Genomic DNA, 16,009 nt, shown 5'->3' on the forward strand with positions numbered 1-16,009 from the left:
TGTTTTTAAAGAAAGATTTCAATTACTCTGTGTAACAATGAGTAAAGTCTGCTTTATTTGGAAATCTCAACTCGATGAAACAATTTTAAATTGCTACTTTACAAAGTTTGTAATGTAATAGTTTTGTTGTATAATAATGAAGGTTGGTTAATAACAGAAGTACCAGCAGAAGAGATAGATGGTGGACATTGCTGTCTGTTACTGTCGGTATTTGAGGTTCATTTTCCACAAAGAATAAATAATTAGCGATAATTGTCAGAAAGGAGACTTTGGCAAATGATAGCATTTTCTTTGGGCTTCTTTTGGGGAGATAAATACGCTCAGGGAGCTCTTTTGAATCTCGAAAATCAAGCTACGAAGCCTTATCCTGATGGAGAAGCTTTGCTAAGAGATATTTCACACAATGAAAACCAATTAGTAGCTAAATGAAATCTTACATTTAATGAAGCTGTTAGCCTTACCACTAATATTGCCCAATGACTAACGTGAACTGACCAAACATATTGACCAATCATTTCTTATATTCTGAACACCCCTTTAATAGAAGAGAAAGAGAATGTGTATCTACGCAAGCACACACGCAAACACAGAGGTACGTTTATGTGTGTGTGTGTGTGTAGTAGTAGTAGTAGTAGTAGTAGTAGTATTTTGTTGTTGTTGTTGTTAACCCATGGTCTCTCCTGATGGTAACCGCAATCCTCTGCCGGTTGTTTTCTTCCCTCTTTTCATATTAAGTACTGAGCATTTGGTAATCCCAAATTCCATAGCGATGTCCCTACCACACTTCTGGACTGTTTTGGTTAAGAAATCCTTTTTCCAGATTTCCCAAACAATTTCAGGTCATCCATAAACAGAAGATGGTTCAATGATGGGCCTTTCTCTCCCACATCGATAACTCACCTTAACTTTCCTGAGTGTCATTGTTATGGGTATTAGTGAAATTACAAATAGTAACGGAGAAAACGAGTTACCAAAGCGAAACCTGTTAATCTATGGTTGTTGGAATGTAAGAACTTTACAAGACAGCAAAGACAGCTTAGAACAAAAAACCGCGTTAATTGCAAAGATAGTCGACTCGTATAATATTGGTATTTGGGAGTGGAATGCCAGCAGATGAGCCAAGAATTGATGATGCTGGATTAACCATTAAATGACTCTACTTCGTAAGTTGCCATCCATCCCACAAGCTGTTGATGTGCGTCTCATGACCTTTCGTATGTAGGCAATTTCTCATTTATGCACATTATCCGTGCTTATGCACCTACTTTGTCAGCATCTGAACAAGAACTTGACATTTTCTACGCTAAATTACAAACAGTTATCAATAAAATTGCGTTCCATGACAAAGTCATATTAATGGGCGGTTTTAATGCCAGAGTAAACAAATACGCAGTGTAGTGAAAAGTAATCGGAAAACAAGGAATAGAAAAGATGTATGCAAGTAATTTACGACTGCTGTTGACAGTTTGGTTTAACAATTATAAAGACAGAGTTTCATCAGACAGATGAATATAAAGACATGGAAACATCCCCGATTTGGTAACTGGTAGATGCTTGGCTATGTCATGACTAAGAGAAAAGATTGCATTGGTGTAAGATTAACCAGAGCTCACAAAACTACCGAGTGTTACTCGGATAACAGAATGGTTCTCAGTAAGGTTTTTGTTAAACAAGGTACAAAGAAGACATTGATATCCAATATTCCTCATGGAATAAATATCTTCGTTAAAAAATCCTGAAATGATAAAAAATTTTGAAACACATCTAAATTCAAAACCTGAGAATATAAATCATCTGTTGAAGTTCTAGGATTCGTCAAATGCAAGCATCAAGATTGGTTCGAAGAGAATGATTCTCAGATCAAATCTCTCCTGCAAACCATGCAGGAAAAGCGCAAGGCATGTATCTCAAACAAAAACTCGCGATCACTCAGATCTCTTCGAAGAAAACTGCTCAGAAAAAATTTCGTGAGATGAAAAATTGTTGGTGGACAAAATAAAAAAGAAAAACAAGAATTGGAACTGGTTGCGAACTCCCACAACTTCAGAGCATTGTATGGCAATTTCAAAGGCGTATTTGGTTCAAAAAAGGGAAATGTGGAGCTTATCCTTTTTAATGATGGGTCAAAACATTTAAGTGGCAAAGATCAAATTCTGAAAAGATGCGCTGAGCATTTTAAATCCGTATTCAATCAAGAATCCACTAACGATCCTGAGGTAATCAATGAGATCCTTCAGAGGCCTATAATTGAGGAACTTGCAGAAGATTCTTCCTTGGAAGAGAATAAGCATTGCTATTAAAAACTTTCCAACTGTAAAGCTCTTAAACAAGACGGTATTCCCATAGAAATGTACAAGCACAGTGGTAAACAGCATGTAAGAAATCTGCGCAAATTATTGTTTGCTTTGGGAAATTGGATCTGCTACCAACAGTCCAAAGATACAAAGGGAAAGAAGAGCGAATGTGATAATCACAGGGGAATAAGTTTGTTGTGCATTCCTGCGAGGGTGATCTTTCACTGCATCATATTAGTAGTAAGCAACGTATATCCTGAATCACAATGTGGATTTTGGATTGGAACAGACATTTGTATACATGTGAGTGTGTGCATGTAATTGTGTCTATATTTATATAGGAAGAGAGAGGGGTAAGGGGTAAAAACACTTTTATAGATGCACAAAGTTTAATCGCTGTAAAGACATTACGCAGAAGTGTTCTTACGTTCTGTGTGTGTAATATATATTCGGTCAATGTCCTTAGCATCACAAGATAATGACTGAGCTCAAGTCTTGTGGTTTTCCCTCTCACTATCTTAAATTAATTGATTGTCTGTCAAAGCTTGTGGTCTTTTAAACAATTACATCTCTCCTACGCAGCGAGTAACTGTAAATTAGCTTTGTTATATAGTAAGTACAAGATGCAGAGCTTTAAAATTGAACCAAAATTCCCGTTACTAGTACAACGCTTGGAACAACAAGACGAGGCAACGGGGAAAATTCATGCCTAGGAACCATGGCAACTGTTGTTGTTGTTGTTGAACACCGATTTAGCACCAACTGAGCATACCTGTTGTCAGATGTGTCCAAAACGTGATCGCAGGCGTAAGTGTGACTGTGTGGTAAGAAGCTTGCTTCCCAACCATATGCTTCCGGGTTCAGTCCCACTGCATCACGCCTTTTCCCTCTGATTTCAATATTTACCTGTGATTATTTGCCTCTGATCCCAATGTTACCGGTATTTAGCCAGTGTTTTTACCCAAGAAAATATCTCACCGCTCACTCCACATCATGAAGATGGAACTACATACTCGCTTTCAAAAAATCCCAAAATAATATCCGAAGAGATCAAAGGAAAACGGAGGTCCTCGAAAGGATTAGCTTGAGTAATCAAATTGACATTCAGAATCCTAAAATCACAAAAACAGAACCTGCTTCCAAAAAAAAACCCCGAGCGATGTCCTAGAATATCAAACGACTACAGAGATCCATGAAAGGATTAACTTAAATAATCAAGAAGAATTAATATTCAAAATTCTAAAGCTTTCACTGGATTCTTTTCTGCTTTTCGTTGTTGAATTTCTATGAATCCCAAAATTTATTCTAGAATGGAGAGACACCAAATATCTATAGAATCCCTCGAACGTAAGAAACTGACATTTTAATAATGACTTTTGTGAATTGTTTGTTTCTCTCGTTTCAAGAAATTATTGAATTTTGCTGTAGCAAGATTTGAGGTGGTAAATCATCTTTTATTCGTGCTTTCTTTGTTTTCTATCATTTTCAGTCAATTAATTCAAACGGTTCGTAGGATGCACACATAATTCAATGGAGATAAGAAAATAATATCAATAAAAATTTTCAGTAGTTTTTGTTTTGTTTTCATAGATTGAAACCACTTCAATTTATCAAAGTTCAGCTTAATATTGCTTTCTTGAAATGGCAGAATCCCATCTCGTTCGCAATAAAAATTACAATAGTTATTAGATTTGCACATAAAATATGGAACGCTCTGTATTCGTTCGGCAAAAATTGTTTTTCAACGGCAAATACGAAACCTTAAATTTGGATCCAGAACGGATTGTTTCGGATTTCAAATTTGAACAATTTAACAATAAAATATAGTTTGAGAAAATTATAGTATCTGGTGCCATGTAACATTAAGGAACAACGTTTCGATTCTTGGATTTTCTCTACTGAAAAAAAACATTCATACACACACGCACTCCATTTGGCGCTAACAACTTCGATAAACATATACTCGAATGCAGACGGTAAAGGGTGACCTCAAGTTATGTGCTGATGATGATGAAGAATTAGAAACGTTGCAGCAGACATTAAACGGGTTTATCAAAGGAATTGATATGAAATTGGGATTAACAAAGTGCACTAAGGAAACCTTCAAGAGAGAGAAGATTAATTAAGAACTCAAATATCTTTTGATAAATAGAGAAAGAGAAACAGGAGAATTATACTAGAGACATACTTAAAAATACTTAGGATCCAATAAACTAGACAAAGTAGAACAGTCAGAAGAAAATAAATCTTAAGAAGAAATATAATATTATAAACGCATTAGTTTAATACCTAAAACAGCTAAATGCAAAAAGAGAAAAAAAGAAATAGATCTCAATAGTCTAGTCGTCTTAGTAATAAGTGTTAGCTATCTTAGTTTTAAATGGACGCTGTATGAATTGGCAACGCTAGACAGAAAAGAGAAACAATCGCAATGGCTACATTTATGACGAATATAGGGACATGTGAGTGTTTTGTAACTTGAAAAGTATTCGTAAATAACCACATGGAAAGCTAAAACAAAAATAGCTGCAAAATATAAAACGTGAGGTTTTTTAAGGACAAACAGAATGAAGGTACTGCAAACTGAAGCAATCCTTAAACTATAATAATAGGAGCCTTCGGAATAGTTATAGGGCATACAGATAAATATGTTACCCAGACCTCACGTCTTGTGAATATGAATAACATACGGAAAAAAATAATACTGTAAGACACTACACACATATGTGGTCTGATCAATAAGTGTACGGAATGTTGCCATAGTAACGAAGCTAAAGCACAGAGAGTAAAGCCGCTAGGCACAGATTAACCTTCATGTTATGTATGTGCACTAAGTTTTAACGTTCTAGCTTACTTCAGCTGTTTGCAGAAGTGCTTGGAAGGAAGGTGTGTAGCGTGTGATCGTTGCATTGACCATGAAAGAGAAAGTTGAGCAGAGAATCTGCATCAAATTTTGCCAAAAGCTTGGTGATGCCTGCTCAGAAGCCTACGCAAAATTTTCAAAAGGCTTTCATCCTTCTCGACGCAATCAATGAGATCTTGTTCAACAGAAACCCGAGCGTCTCCTTTGTCAGCTGAAAGCAGATTTGGCACAAACTTGGCAGACACACGTCTCATACCCAAATCTTCAGAGATAATGGACTGAACTGAACCGTAACTAATCTGCTCATCCTCTGATAAACCACGGATGGTGATTCGACAATTTTCCCTCTAGAGACGGTGTAAACGGAAAGTTGGGCAGTGAAAACAAGAATCAGTACATCGAATCGGATCATAAACCGATATCTAGTCTCTCATACATGGTGGCTACCGTTGGAATCACAACTGGAGATAATCTACAAGTCAGAAGTCTGTAATCGCCGAGAATGTTTTTTTTTTCTGTTTTTTCTTTTTTGTTATTGCTTTTTTTTCAAGATATGGATTCAATGGGTGGGAGTGGTAAAATGATGAACGGTAAAATATTTATTAATGACTTCCAGTCAATAATCTTGGGTAGCTTCCATCTTTCAATGTGCAGCAACAAACTTGCTTAAAAATTTCATCATTCAAAAGAAATCGCTGAGAGTGCAACGGAAACAACCTTCTCCACGCTGCCATCAAAGTGCTTTGCTTTCAATAGCTGTCCCTGAATAATAATGAAATAAACATTTAAAATATTTCCGGGGCCGTAGTTGCCTTGTATGTGATTTGACCAGAGACAAAGTGATGAAACTGGAACAATTTCAGCATAAAAGACACATATTAGCCATTCAAACAAAGGCTATTAACTTCACCTTAGCATTTATTATTTGGTGTCAAAATGTTCGTCGCATCGACTGCAACCAGTTCACTTACACGGTTCCACGACATACGTTGTAGACTTTCTTCCATTCTCGTTATAAATCCTTTTTCTTTAGCAACCATTGCACCAGTGCTGTCGGAAGAGATTTCAATCAAATTTCATGGTGGGAAGTTTTTATTGTCCACTTCTCATTTTTCGTGATGATCAGTCTGGTAATGCAAACTTTACAGGATTAACATTTCTTGAAGATTGCTCGTGTATACAAATCAAATGTTCTCGTTAACAAAAGTGCCTGGATATAAATTGTAGTTCAATAAATTTACAACGAAAAGTTCTTTATAAAACCTCAATTGGTTGCTCAAATAAGTATTCAGATATTTCGTTTTGTCCTCGTTTAATAGCTTCTTTTCCTGCAGTTTTGCGTAGACAACTAGGCAGTCTTTATGAGGTTTTTGCCAATCTGTTAAACAATAAGTTCGGAAACCATTTAAAAAGACTTTAGTGTTTTAATCTGTGTGGCATTAACGATCATAAAGAAATCAAGTAATCTTATAATCTTTGGATTTGCCAACGTAAGCAGGTTATATAAAATGTGTCAGACTTCATCGAATCGTTTAACTAATCTCGTCCTACATTCAATAAAAACGGTTTCTCCTTCATAGACATGTTCGAAGCCAAGTCTTATCACCGATTTTGATATATCACCACCATTAATTCCTTCTTTCAATATACTCACCATCTTTGCAGAACAGATGTATCAAATAACCAGCGACAGAGTAAAATAGATCGTAATCGATATTTTTTATCTTATTTCTTTATTGCCTACAGGGGGATAAACATAGAGGTGACAAACAAGGGGATTAAGTCGATTACAGCGACCCCAGTGCGTAACTGATACTTAATATATCGACCCCGAAAGGATGAAAAGCAAAGTCGACCTCGGCGGAATTTGAACTCAGAACGTAACGGCAGACGAAATACCGGTAAGCATTTCTTCCGACGTGCTAACGTTTCTGCCAGCTCACCGCCGCCTTATCTTTTACCTTCTATTTGTTTGTCTATCGACCGCAGACCCAGGATTTATTGTATCTGTTGCTTTTGCTGAACTACAAAGTTACGGGGGCGTAAGAAAAAAACAACACCAGTGGTCAAGCGGCGGACTAAGACACACACACACATACATTCGGATGTTGCATATTATCAATGACTTTTCAGTTTACAGAGTCATCGATATCTTGACTACTACAAAATCTTTGTTAGAATCAACAATTGAAGAATTAACAATTGGAGAATTCACGTTTAAATTCAATACCAGGAGTATTGCGATGTTCCAGCATATCCTCTTCTCTATTGACAATCAATACATGCCTGTTGGCGCATTACTCTTACATTATTCTTATTCTAGAAAGTTTTTCGGTTCATTGTGGTGAATAGCTCCAATGTTATCAACCAAGTTCGGTGTGATTGAATACAAAAGTTTAATGGTGTGTTTATTTGAAATCTTGTATTTGCAACAGGGACAGAAATTATTTTCGAAAGCTTTCAAAATTTTTTTTACAATTTGTGTTATCAAATTTATTGTATAAGGAGGATTATACCACAAGATCTCTTCCTTTTACGCTGCCAACCGTTACCATTCCATATGTACAAGCGCGCGCGTGTGGGAGCTCATCTATAAAATTGAAGTAAAGATTGTTTGCCAACATAACATGGCGATCCTTTTTTTAGGACGAATGTTGCTGTAATTTAGCCCCAGCAGACATCGTCTTCAGTTGGCTATACACGATCTGTATCCTTATATTTTTGAACAAGGGAATCTAGCATCCCACTCAGCTCAAAACAATATCTGTGTATCGCGATTTCCGGGTTATTAAGGACACAGATCGTGTCGTATAGACAGATGGAGACGATGTCTCCTGGGGTTAAATTACAGCAACATTCGTCCTAAACCACGACTGCCATGTTATGTTGGCAGTCTTTACTCCATAGCACTTACTGAATATCTCTCATTGTGAGATTTAAAAAAAAAATAGTAATTATAAAACTGAGGTCATTGTAGTCGACTGAATCCCCTCCCCAAAACTTCAAACCTTGTGTCTTTAGTAGAAAGGATTATTGATCATTACTATTATTATTATTTAAGGCGGAGAGCTGGTAGAATCGTTAGTGCGCTGGGCAAGATGTTTAGCGGTATTTCGTTCTGAGTTCAAATTCTGCCGAGGTCGACTTTGCCTTTCAACCTTTCAGAGTCGATGCACTTGACTTACCACCACCCCTGAAACTGCTGGCCCTGTGTCAAAATTTGAAATCATTATTATTCCTTTTATCATTTTCTGTATTCGATTATCGTCACTATTTCTGCTATTTTTACTTTCCTTCAAAATAATCTTTATTATCCTTATCTTTTTCTTGCTTTCATTCTATTCTTATCCACAAATCTAATCTTCGTCATCATCATTCTCATCTTCATTCATTCTCTTCTCACCATTTACATTTATTCATCCATGTCAGTGTTATTTTTAGTAGGGGGGGGGGGGGGAGTTCTATTAATTTTGATTTTTTTTTTTTTTTGTGCTTTACTTTCACATTTCTTATAATTTTTATCAATATTTCTTCAATATTAAATATTCTCACCAACATTCCCAAGAGTATTCTATCTTCTAATTTCATCAATGCTGCCATCATTATCTTCACCATTACCATCAGCACCAACCAATCTTAGCTTTAACCTTTCACTTACTGATCATCACCCCCAAATAACCCACCCACCTTTATTCTACTTATCCGCCCTAATCTCTCAAATCGTCATTTTCCTTGTTCCTTCTATTCATTTTCAGTTGTCATTTATTGCAGGCGTGGCTGTGTGGTAAGAAGCTGACTTCCAAAACACATGGTTCCAGGTTCAACCCCACTGCATGGCACCTTGGGTAAGTATCTTTTACTGTAGCCTTAGGCCAACCAAAGCTTGGTGAACGGATTTGGTAGAAGGAAAATGAAAGAAGCTTGTTACATCTGTGTGTGTTTGTCTGTCAACTGGTGTTGGTGTCTTTACCCCCCCCCCCAGTAACTTAGCAGTTTGACAAAAGAGACTGACAGAATAAGTACCAGGTTTTAAAATAAGTATACTCTAGTCGATTCATTGTTGTTCAAAGCAGTGCTCCAGCATGACTGTAGTCTGATGACTGCAACATTTATTTCCCCCTCCCCACTGCCACCAACTTTCTTCTTTTATCCGTATCTCACCCTGCCACCATCAAACCATACAATAGGGACCATGTGTGTATGTATGTGCATGCAGATCATTTAACGTCATCACTCAAGTAGATGATTGTCATCCAAACTGATGACAATATTCTATTACTTGTAATGTAATGTTGTAAACATTTTGTGTCTTTGGTAATGGCGATCACTGATTAAGCGAATTAATGAGCAAATAATTAAGTGAACAATCAGGGAGTGGAATTCATAGACAGCCAGACAAATAAAAACAAGAAACCATCAAGACTCCATTGAAAATGTGATATAATAATGACAGTTTATTCTCTGAAAAATGTGGAATGATTTTCTACAGTATAAAAATGGTCATGTGATCAACTGCATTGGTCTGGACATCAGTTGAAGAGGAGAGCTGCCAATGGTGACAGGCTCAATACAGTTGCTATGGAGATGACATTTGTTATGCGTTCCTGATACCAAGTGCCTGTTCAAGTTCTAGTCTCCTTTGTTGGACCTGTGGAGAGAGCAGAGAGTGAGTGATGGCGATAGATGAGAGAGAGGTGAATATGGCAGGGGGTAGATGAATATCACACGTAATGAGTTGAGTGAATCAAGCGTTTGGGAGAGGAGAAAAGTGGGAGGGACCAAGTGTTGAGAGAGAGAGAGAGAGAGAGGAGTCAAACATGTCATGAAGTAAAGAGGTCAGTCAGCAACGATTTGCTGGGAGAATCAATGCATGAAATATGTATGCATGGTGGTATGTATGAGGGCACATGGCCTTGTGTTTCCAATATGTTCATTTTAAGTTGCTCTGCAATCACTTTGACACCGGACGTTTGGTCCACGGTCCACGTGTACATGCAGAGTGAGTCCATGTGCAGCACAGACATTTGATCCCTATAAACTGTGTCTGTTGGACTACAAGAGACTACCATCATCGCAATATGTAAGAATAAAGAAATACCAGAGTTATTTGGAAACGTTTTAGCTGTGAAATTACAATCAATCTGTAAGTATTTTAATGTTCTCTTAAAGAATCTTCTAAAGATCAGACGTTGGAAGTAGACATGGTGAAGAAGTTTGTTTTACAACCAAGAGATCCTGGTTTCAATCTCCAGGACAAATGCTTTTACCAAAGCATCCAGCCATAGAAAAACCATGCCAAATCAGACTGGAGTCTGGTGTAGCCTGATCAAACCGTCCAATCCATGGCAGCATGGACAACAAACGTTAAATGATGATGTGACTAGACTCATGGTTTGGGAGTGAATTTTGGACAGGCAGAAAGTGTGTGGAATGGATTGTACCTGTAATTCATGGGTCCAACCTCATCACATTGTCACTAATACTGCCTGAAAATTACATTAATGGAACACTCAACCACTTCAAATACTAATTCAATGAGCAAGTCACTCACTTCAAACAACTTGATGTTCATATGTCAAAATCAATGGGAGAGTCCGTGTGTGTGTGAGAGAGAGAGAGAAATGAAAAAGTGGCTCCCATTATTTAGTGTGTTCAAACTCAGAAATAAGTGGAATTAAATATTAAGTCCAGTGATAACGAAAATACATTCGGGTTGAGATGACATCGTTCACGAGTGGAGAAAAGTAAGGGAGACAACTCCTAATGTCTCAATGAAACTAATCGGTTAATTGATCAATGCTATCAAATAAAAGTGAAATAGTACCTGTGGGTGTGTGCTTTGTATTGGCATACTGACCCTCCAAAGACATGTGTGCGTGAGTATATGCATGTTGGGGGAGGAAGATGAAAGAAAGTGTATACGATTGAAACTAAGTTCTATCTTCTTTGATACCATTTTATAAGAGCTGAACAGAGAAATACACTTTAATTATAGAGGTTCTACTCTTTGAATGAGTGAAGTGTGTGTGTGTGTGAGGTAAAATAATTTCTAAGTTTATTGATATGACAGTTTTGTGTAAGAATTAAAGAAGAGATGAGAAACTGTAAGAAGAGAAATAAGCAATGTTAGTGGATGGCTGTGGTTGATTGGTTTGTAGAATAGATAAGGGAGCAAAGAAAAAGTGATAAAGAAGGGTGAATAGAACCAAATTTACCTTTCCATAGAAGTAGCGACATACTGCTTCCTGTACCCAAGGCTGATAGTAATAATCAGCTCGTCTCTCTTCTTCCGGGTTGCCAACAATATCTGTCATAGTCTAATGTTAAAGAAAATAATAATAATTATAATAATGATATCATATAAAGTATAAATTAGAAATTGATATTGATCTTAGCCATAAGGCCAGATGATGATAATTCTTTCTTCTATGGCTTGAAACCTTAGGTTAAGGGGCTAGTTTATGAAAATTATGTAAAATAAGACAAAAACACATGTGGAAAAACTACCCCCAAAAGTCAGGCTATAAAATGTGAGATCACATAATCATATGTGACAATGTTTTAGGTAATTCCTGGTGGTTTTGGACACTTTAGTAACATAAAGAAAAGAGAAGTTGTGGCTGTTTGAGTAACAAAAAATTTGGTGCCAAAGCAAACCAGCCTTTTTGGTTCTACACTATTGACAAACTAACCAGCAGCAATTTCATCAGTGATACAAATTATAGGAGGGTCTTACCTTTAGATCTCTGGTTTGAGATATTAACCAATTGTTGATAAACTCTAATGGATCTTTAGCAAAACTGAGGAAGAATTCTCTATTTATCTTCAGTTGGTTTATGGTTTCAACTGTTTCATGAATCTGAAAATAAATTCAACACAAACAAATCAAAAAAAGGTTTGGATAATCTTACAACTACAATGTCCTAAAAATAAACAATCACATTATCAAAATCTCAAAGCTATGAGATAATGCAGGATTAATTCAAAACTATGCAAATAAATAAGCATTGTATTCAACAGAGTAATCTGAATGCTAAAGGATTAAGAAACAAAAGAAATCTAATAAAACCGAGTTGTGGAGAGAAAGTCTTAGTGGACGATTTCCTTTCCTTTTAAGATTGTAAGGTGTAATTAGAGATCTGATTCATTTCTAGCAAGGTGTGAAGACAATGGACAATCTTTAGTTTTTTTTTTATTATTATTATTCTAGATGGAATTTAGTATGGAACTGAAGAAGAGAAAACCACTTTAAAGAAATGGAAAACTGAACATGCACCATAATATATGGCAGTGCACACATGTATTGTATAGACATTGTAAGACTTGAACCTGCATACGATAACATGGGGGATTTATAATTACCTGCTTGTTACTTAAAAACATGTTTGAATTTAGAGAGAGAAGAATATGGAGAAATGGTCAAGGATGGATAAAGAGGCTGAAGGAGAGAAACCTCACCTTATTATCCAGTGTAGCAATTTCTTGTTGACTTTGCGTAGATAACAAGAAAGAATTCATCTGTTGTTTTAATGTGTCATCCTGGAAAGGGAAATCGAAACAGAAAATGTATATACATAAATTTATACATACATATTTGTGTGTGTTTGGTGATGTAGACAGGAAAATAAAACATAAGGATGTATACATTTTGTTATTGATAATCAGTAATTTCTGCAGATTACTGATAAAAAATATGTGTGTGTGTGTGTGATATAAAAAATATCAACAACAATAACGGAATGTATAACCTACCACTTCCACGTCTATATCATAACAAGCAGTTTTTTTGGCATCAGGTCCATCCATCCTGGAAAATAAAAAGAGATGAAAGATTTCATACCAAGATGATAGAAGAAGATGAAGATTTATCATCAACCAAAATGTCTGGTTTATAACAAACCAGATGGAGGAAAATCTTATGATGCAAGTCATGCTTCGCTGCACAGACCTTATAATCAACCATCTTTTCTTCAGACGTCATACATCTAGGACCACATTTCTAATGTGTCCTTTTCCTTTTAAGATGGTGGGAATTTGATCAGTCAGATGGTGAGACAATGCAATGACCCATCCAGGTTCTTCTAGAACCAAACTGTTACACATCATCAACCCTTGGACATTTCTGTCTCAAGTCCTAGGACTCAGAGAACCAGTTACCTGGTTTCCATGGTGTTATAAATGATCCAAAAGTGGCGAGCTGGCAGAAATGTTAGCACGCCAAGCGAAATGCTTAGCAGTATTTCGTTTGCCCTTATGTTTGGAGTTCTAATTCCACCGAGGTCAACTTTACCTTTCATTCTTTCGGGGTCAATAAATTAAGTACCAATTGTGTACTGGAGTCTATCTAATCGAATAAAGAGGAACAGTACTACATCTGACCATTTCTACCACAAGACCTTTAAACATATCAAACACCAATGAAATAGCAAAAGAGAAAACAAATCAGGTGTGAAATTATGCTCACCTGTCAACACTTTTCCGGTCACGGTTATACACTGAGGGTCCGCTAGAAAATATGAAAGAGAAATTGTTAATACAGCCATGAGCTGGGGTAACTGACAATTGAAATAAGAAATATATATATGGGGGGGGGGGGGCGTAGTGAAAGAAGCAAAATAAGAGAGAAGAGAATCTAGAAGAACGCGATGATGCAGTTGGATTGTAAAATACGGAGGTTACCAATAAGACTTGGGCTGGCTGGCTCTTTTATAAAAAAGAAAAACAAAATCCAGGGTGCAAGGGAGACAACTGAAGATTGCCTTGAATTTATTTTTTAGTGGTGCAGCCCGCATGATTGTGAATGTCTGGTGTGGCTTATTTCTAGAAAGAGGTTGTTAATTCCTGAATTAGACAATGTGAAATCGGTTAAATGAAATAAGTAGGTAGCTGATACTGGAAAATGACAGGACCCTAAGAAAAACGACCTGTTATTAGAAAAGAGCCACCGGCAAGTGCTTAAATAATGGGGGGGTTTTCAGGTTTAACTCTTTAAAATATTCAGATAAATGTGATGATTATTTCGATAATGTGGATGTTTAGTTATGAAATGACATTGTCAGGTAAGTGTGAGAGGCTGGATCTGGTTGGTGTGAGCATTAAAAAACAAATAGAATATTGGCACCAGATGCAGCCAGTTTAAATGCTAAAAGAGTTGCAGAGTGAACTTAATATGGTTGCAGACAATGTTACAGGAAGAAATGAGAAAAGCAGGAAAGTGCGAATCAGCAAAAGAAACATCAAACTTTACTTACACAATAATGTGGTTTATCACAATAGGGTCCGGTGCCATAAGAAGAGGGTGTAGTTTGGAAGGAATCTCAGCAAACTTCATTCTCTTGCATTCAAATATCTAAACAAAAAGAGTTCAAGAGATAATTAAAAAAAAAAAACAAACAAAATAGGCGCAAGAGTGGCTTTGTGGTAAATAGCTTGCTTCCCAACCACATGGTTCTGGGTTCAGTCCCATGGCATGGCGCCTTGGGCAAGTGCCTTCTGCTATAGCCTCAGGCCGACCAAAGCCTTGTGAGTGGATTTGGTAGACGGAAACTGAAAGAAGCCTAAGGTTAATATTTCCTCACAACCAGACATGTTTTTCCAGAAGATTGGAAATGAAGAACCCAGCTTTCATGACAGTGACATTCGATAACAACCATCACTTGAAGTCAACCCAAGGAGGCAACAACACACACACACAACCGTCTGCTGATGAATCAGAAGAAATAAATCTTGGATTTCCAAGAAGAGGTTTTTAAAATGCTACAAATAAATCAAAAAGAGAAAGGAAGACAAAAAAACCAAAATGGCTCACCTGCTCGAGATACCGGTCACAGTTAATGTACTCTCTTTCATGTGGGTCTTGTAACTTGTGTGTCTTGATGTACTGCCAGAGAGCATTGATGATGACAGGGCGAGTCTGGGTGTGCATTCCAAGGAGACGAGCCAGTCTTTGATCAAGTTTGAATTGCATTGGCTATTTTAGAAAAGAGAGGGAGATGAAGAATTGGGTTAATTATTCCTAACCCTGGTGCAAGGCCACAAATTTTAGACAATCAACGGAATTGACCGCCGCTTCATAAGAATAAAAAATATTTTTTAAAGTCTTTATTAACAACAGAAGGTAAAGTTGATCTCAACATTGAAAAGAGACCCAATTAAAAACTGCGCTTTACCATTTTGTCATTACACTACTTCTGAAGCAACAAATATTCCCAGACAAGATCTTTCCACCGAAGTAACCCATCAACTGTTCAGCCAAGCCAAGGAGTGTCTCCAGACTTTGTGCTCCATTAAAAATAGTGTCCTGGTACCATTGGTCAGATTTTGTATCCAACCAAAGACTCTGGTCAGAAACTGGGATCCTCCCTGTTACTTGTATGGTCTGGGTGACCCTGCTCAGACTGCTTGGCCAAGTTTCTCAGTCTTCTGAGTTAGAACCTGCTTATCATGTTCTCTAGGCTGAGGATCCAGCTGGGTTGATGATTCGTTTAGGTTGACCACATGGTCATGGCAGATGAAGAGGTATCTCGCAGAGATGGGGACTAGATGGGCCTCTCCTTGACAGGTCACCTCCAGAATATACTGACAAATGGTGGTAAATGCAGCAGCACACTACATTAGAAATAGGAACCAAATTTCCCTCAGAACACTCTACAGTCTTAAGAAAAGGTATCCAGAAAAGAAATTTGCAAGGGGGTGGGCGTTATGATTGGATTGTCTTTGACTTTAAGCCTGCTTCATCAAGACTGATGATTGACAACAACAGCAGAACTCTTATCATTTTCTCCCAAACAAGACTTGAGGCCTCTGTGGTGTAAGGGACTACAAATACAAAAAGAGGGCAAAAAGGAGTCTG

General features: G+C 37.1%; 1 protein-coding gene and 1 long non-coding RNA gene across 52 annotated transcripts in view; one reads left to right on the forward strand and one right to left on the reverse strand.

The window, feature by feature from the left end:
- Positions 1 to 16,009, forward strand: part of LOC128248685 (uncharacterized) — a 44,683-nt gene that overhangs the window by 17,839 nt on the left and 10,835 nt on the right. Inside the window, exons 3-4 of one of the 2 annotated variants that reach the window (XR_016243012.1) lie at positions 8,929 to 9,002; positions 12,368 to 12,497. This is a non-coding gene — a long non-coding RNA (uncharacterized LOC128248685). Of the gene's footprint in view, positions 1 to 3,504; positions 3,642 to 8,928; positions 9,003 to 12,367; positions 12,498 to 16,009 lie in introns of those variants that run through there. The other variant, XR_008264842.2, reaches the window with a different exon arrangement.
- LOC106869145 (SWI/SNF-related matrix-associated actin-dependent regulator of chromatin subfamily D member 1) overlaps positions 9,585 to 16,009 on the reverse strand; it is a 74,596-nt gene continuing 68,171 nt past the window's right edge. For all 50 annotated transcript variants that reach the window (XM_089356998.1, XM_089356991.1, XM_089357002.1 and 47 more), the window contains 8 exons: positions 14,966 to 15,127; positions 14,409 to 14,506; positions 13,622 to 13,663; positions 12,910 to 12,964; positions 12,616 to 12,696; positions 11,894 to 12,016; positions 11,373 to 11,474; positions 9,585 to 9,805 (listed from right to left, as the gene is read on the reverse strand). In XM_089356998.1, the coding sequence (XP_089213124.1) occupies positions 9,752 to 9,805; positions 11,373 to 11,474; positions 11,894 to 12,016; positions 12,616 to 12,696; positions 12,910 to 12,964; positions 13,622 to 13,663; positions 14,409 to 14,506; positions 14,966 to 15,127 (717 nt within the window). In that variant the 3' untranslated portion in view covers positions 9,585 to 9,751. The remainder of the gene's footprint in view (positions 9,806 to 11,372; positions 11,475 to 11,893; positions 12,017 to 12,615; positions 12,697 to 12,909; positions 12,965 to 13,621; positions 13,664 to 14,408; positions 14,507 to 14,965; positions 15,128 to 16,009) is intronic.

The sequence above is a fragment of the Octopus bimaculoides genome, chromosome 9 (genome assembly GCF_046866305.1).
Source record: "Octopus bimaculoides isolate indiv1 chromosome 9, ASM4686630v1, whole genome shotgun sequence".
Taxonomy (NCBI): Eukaryota; Metazoa; Mollusca; class Cephalopoda; order Octopoda; family Octopodidae; genus Octopus; species Octopus bimaculoides.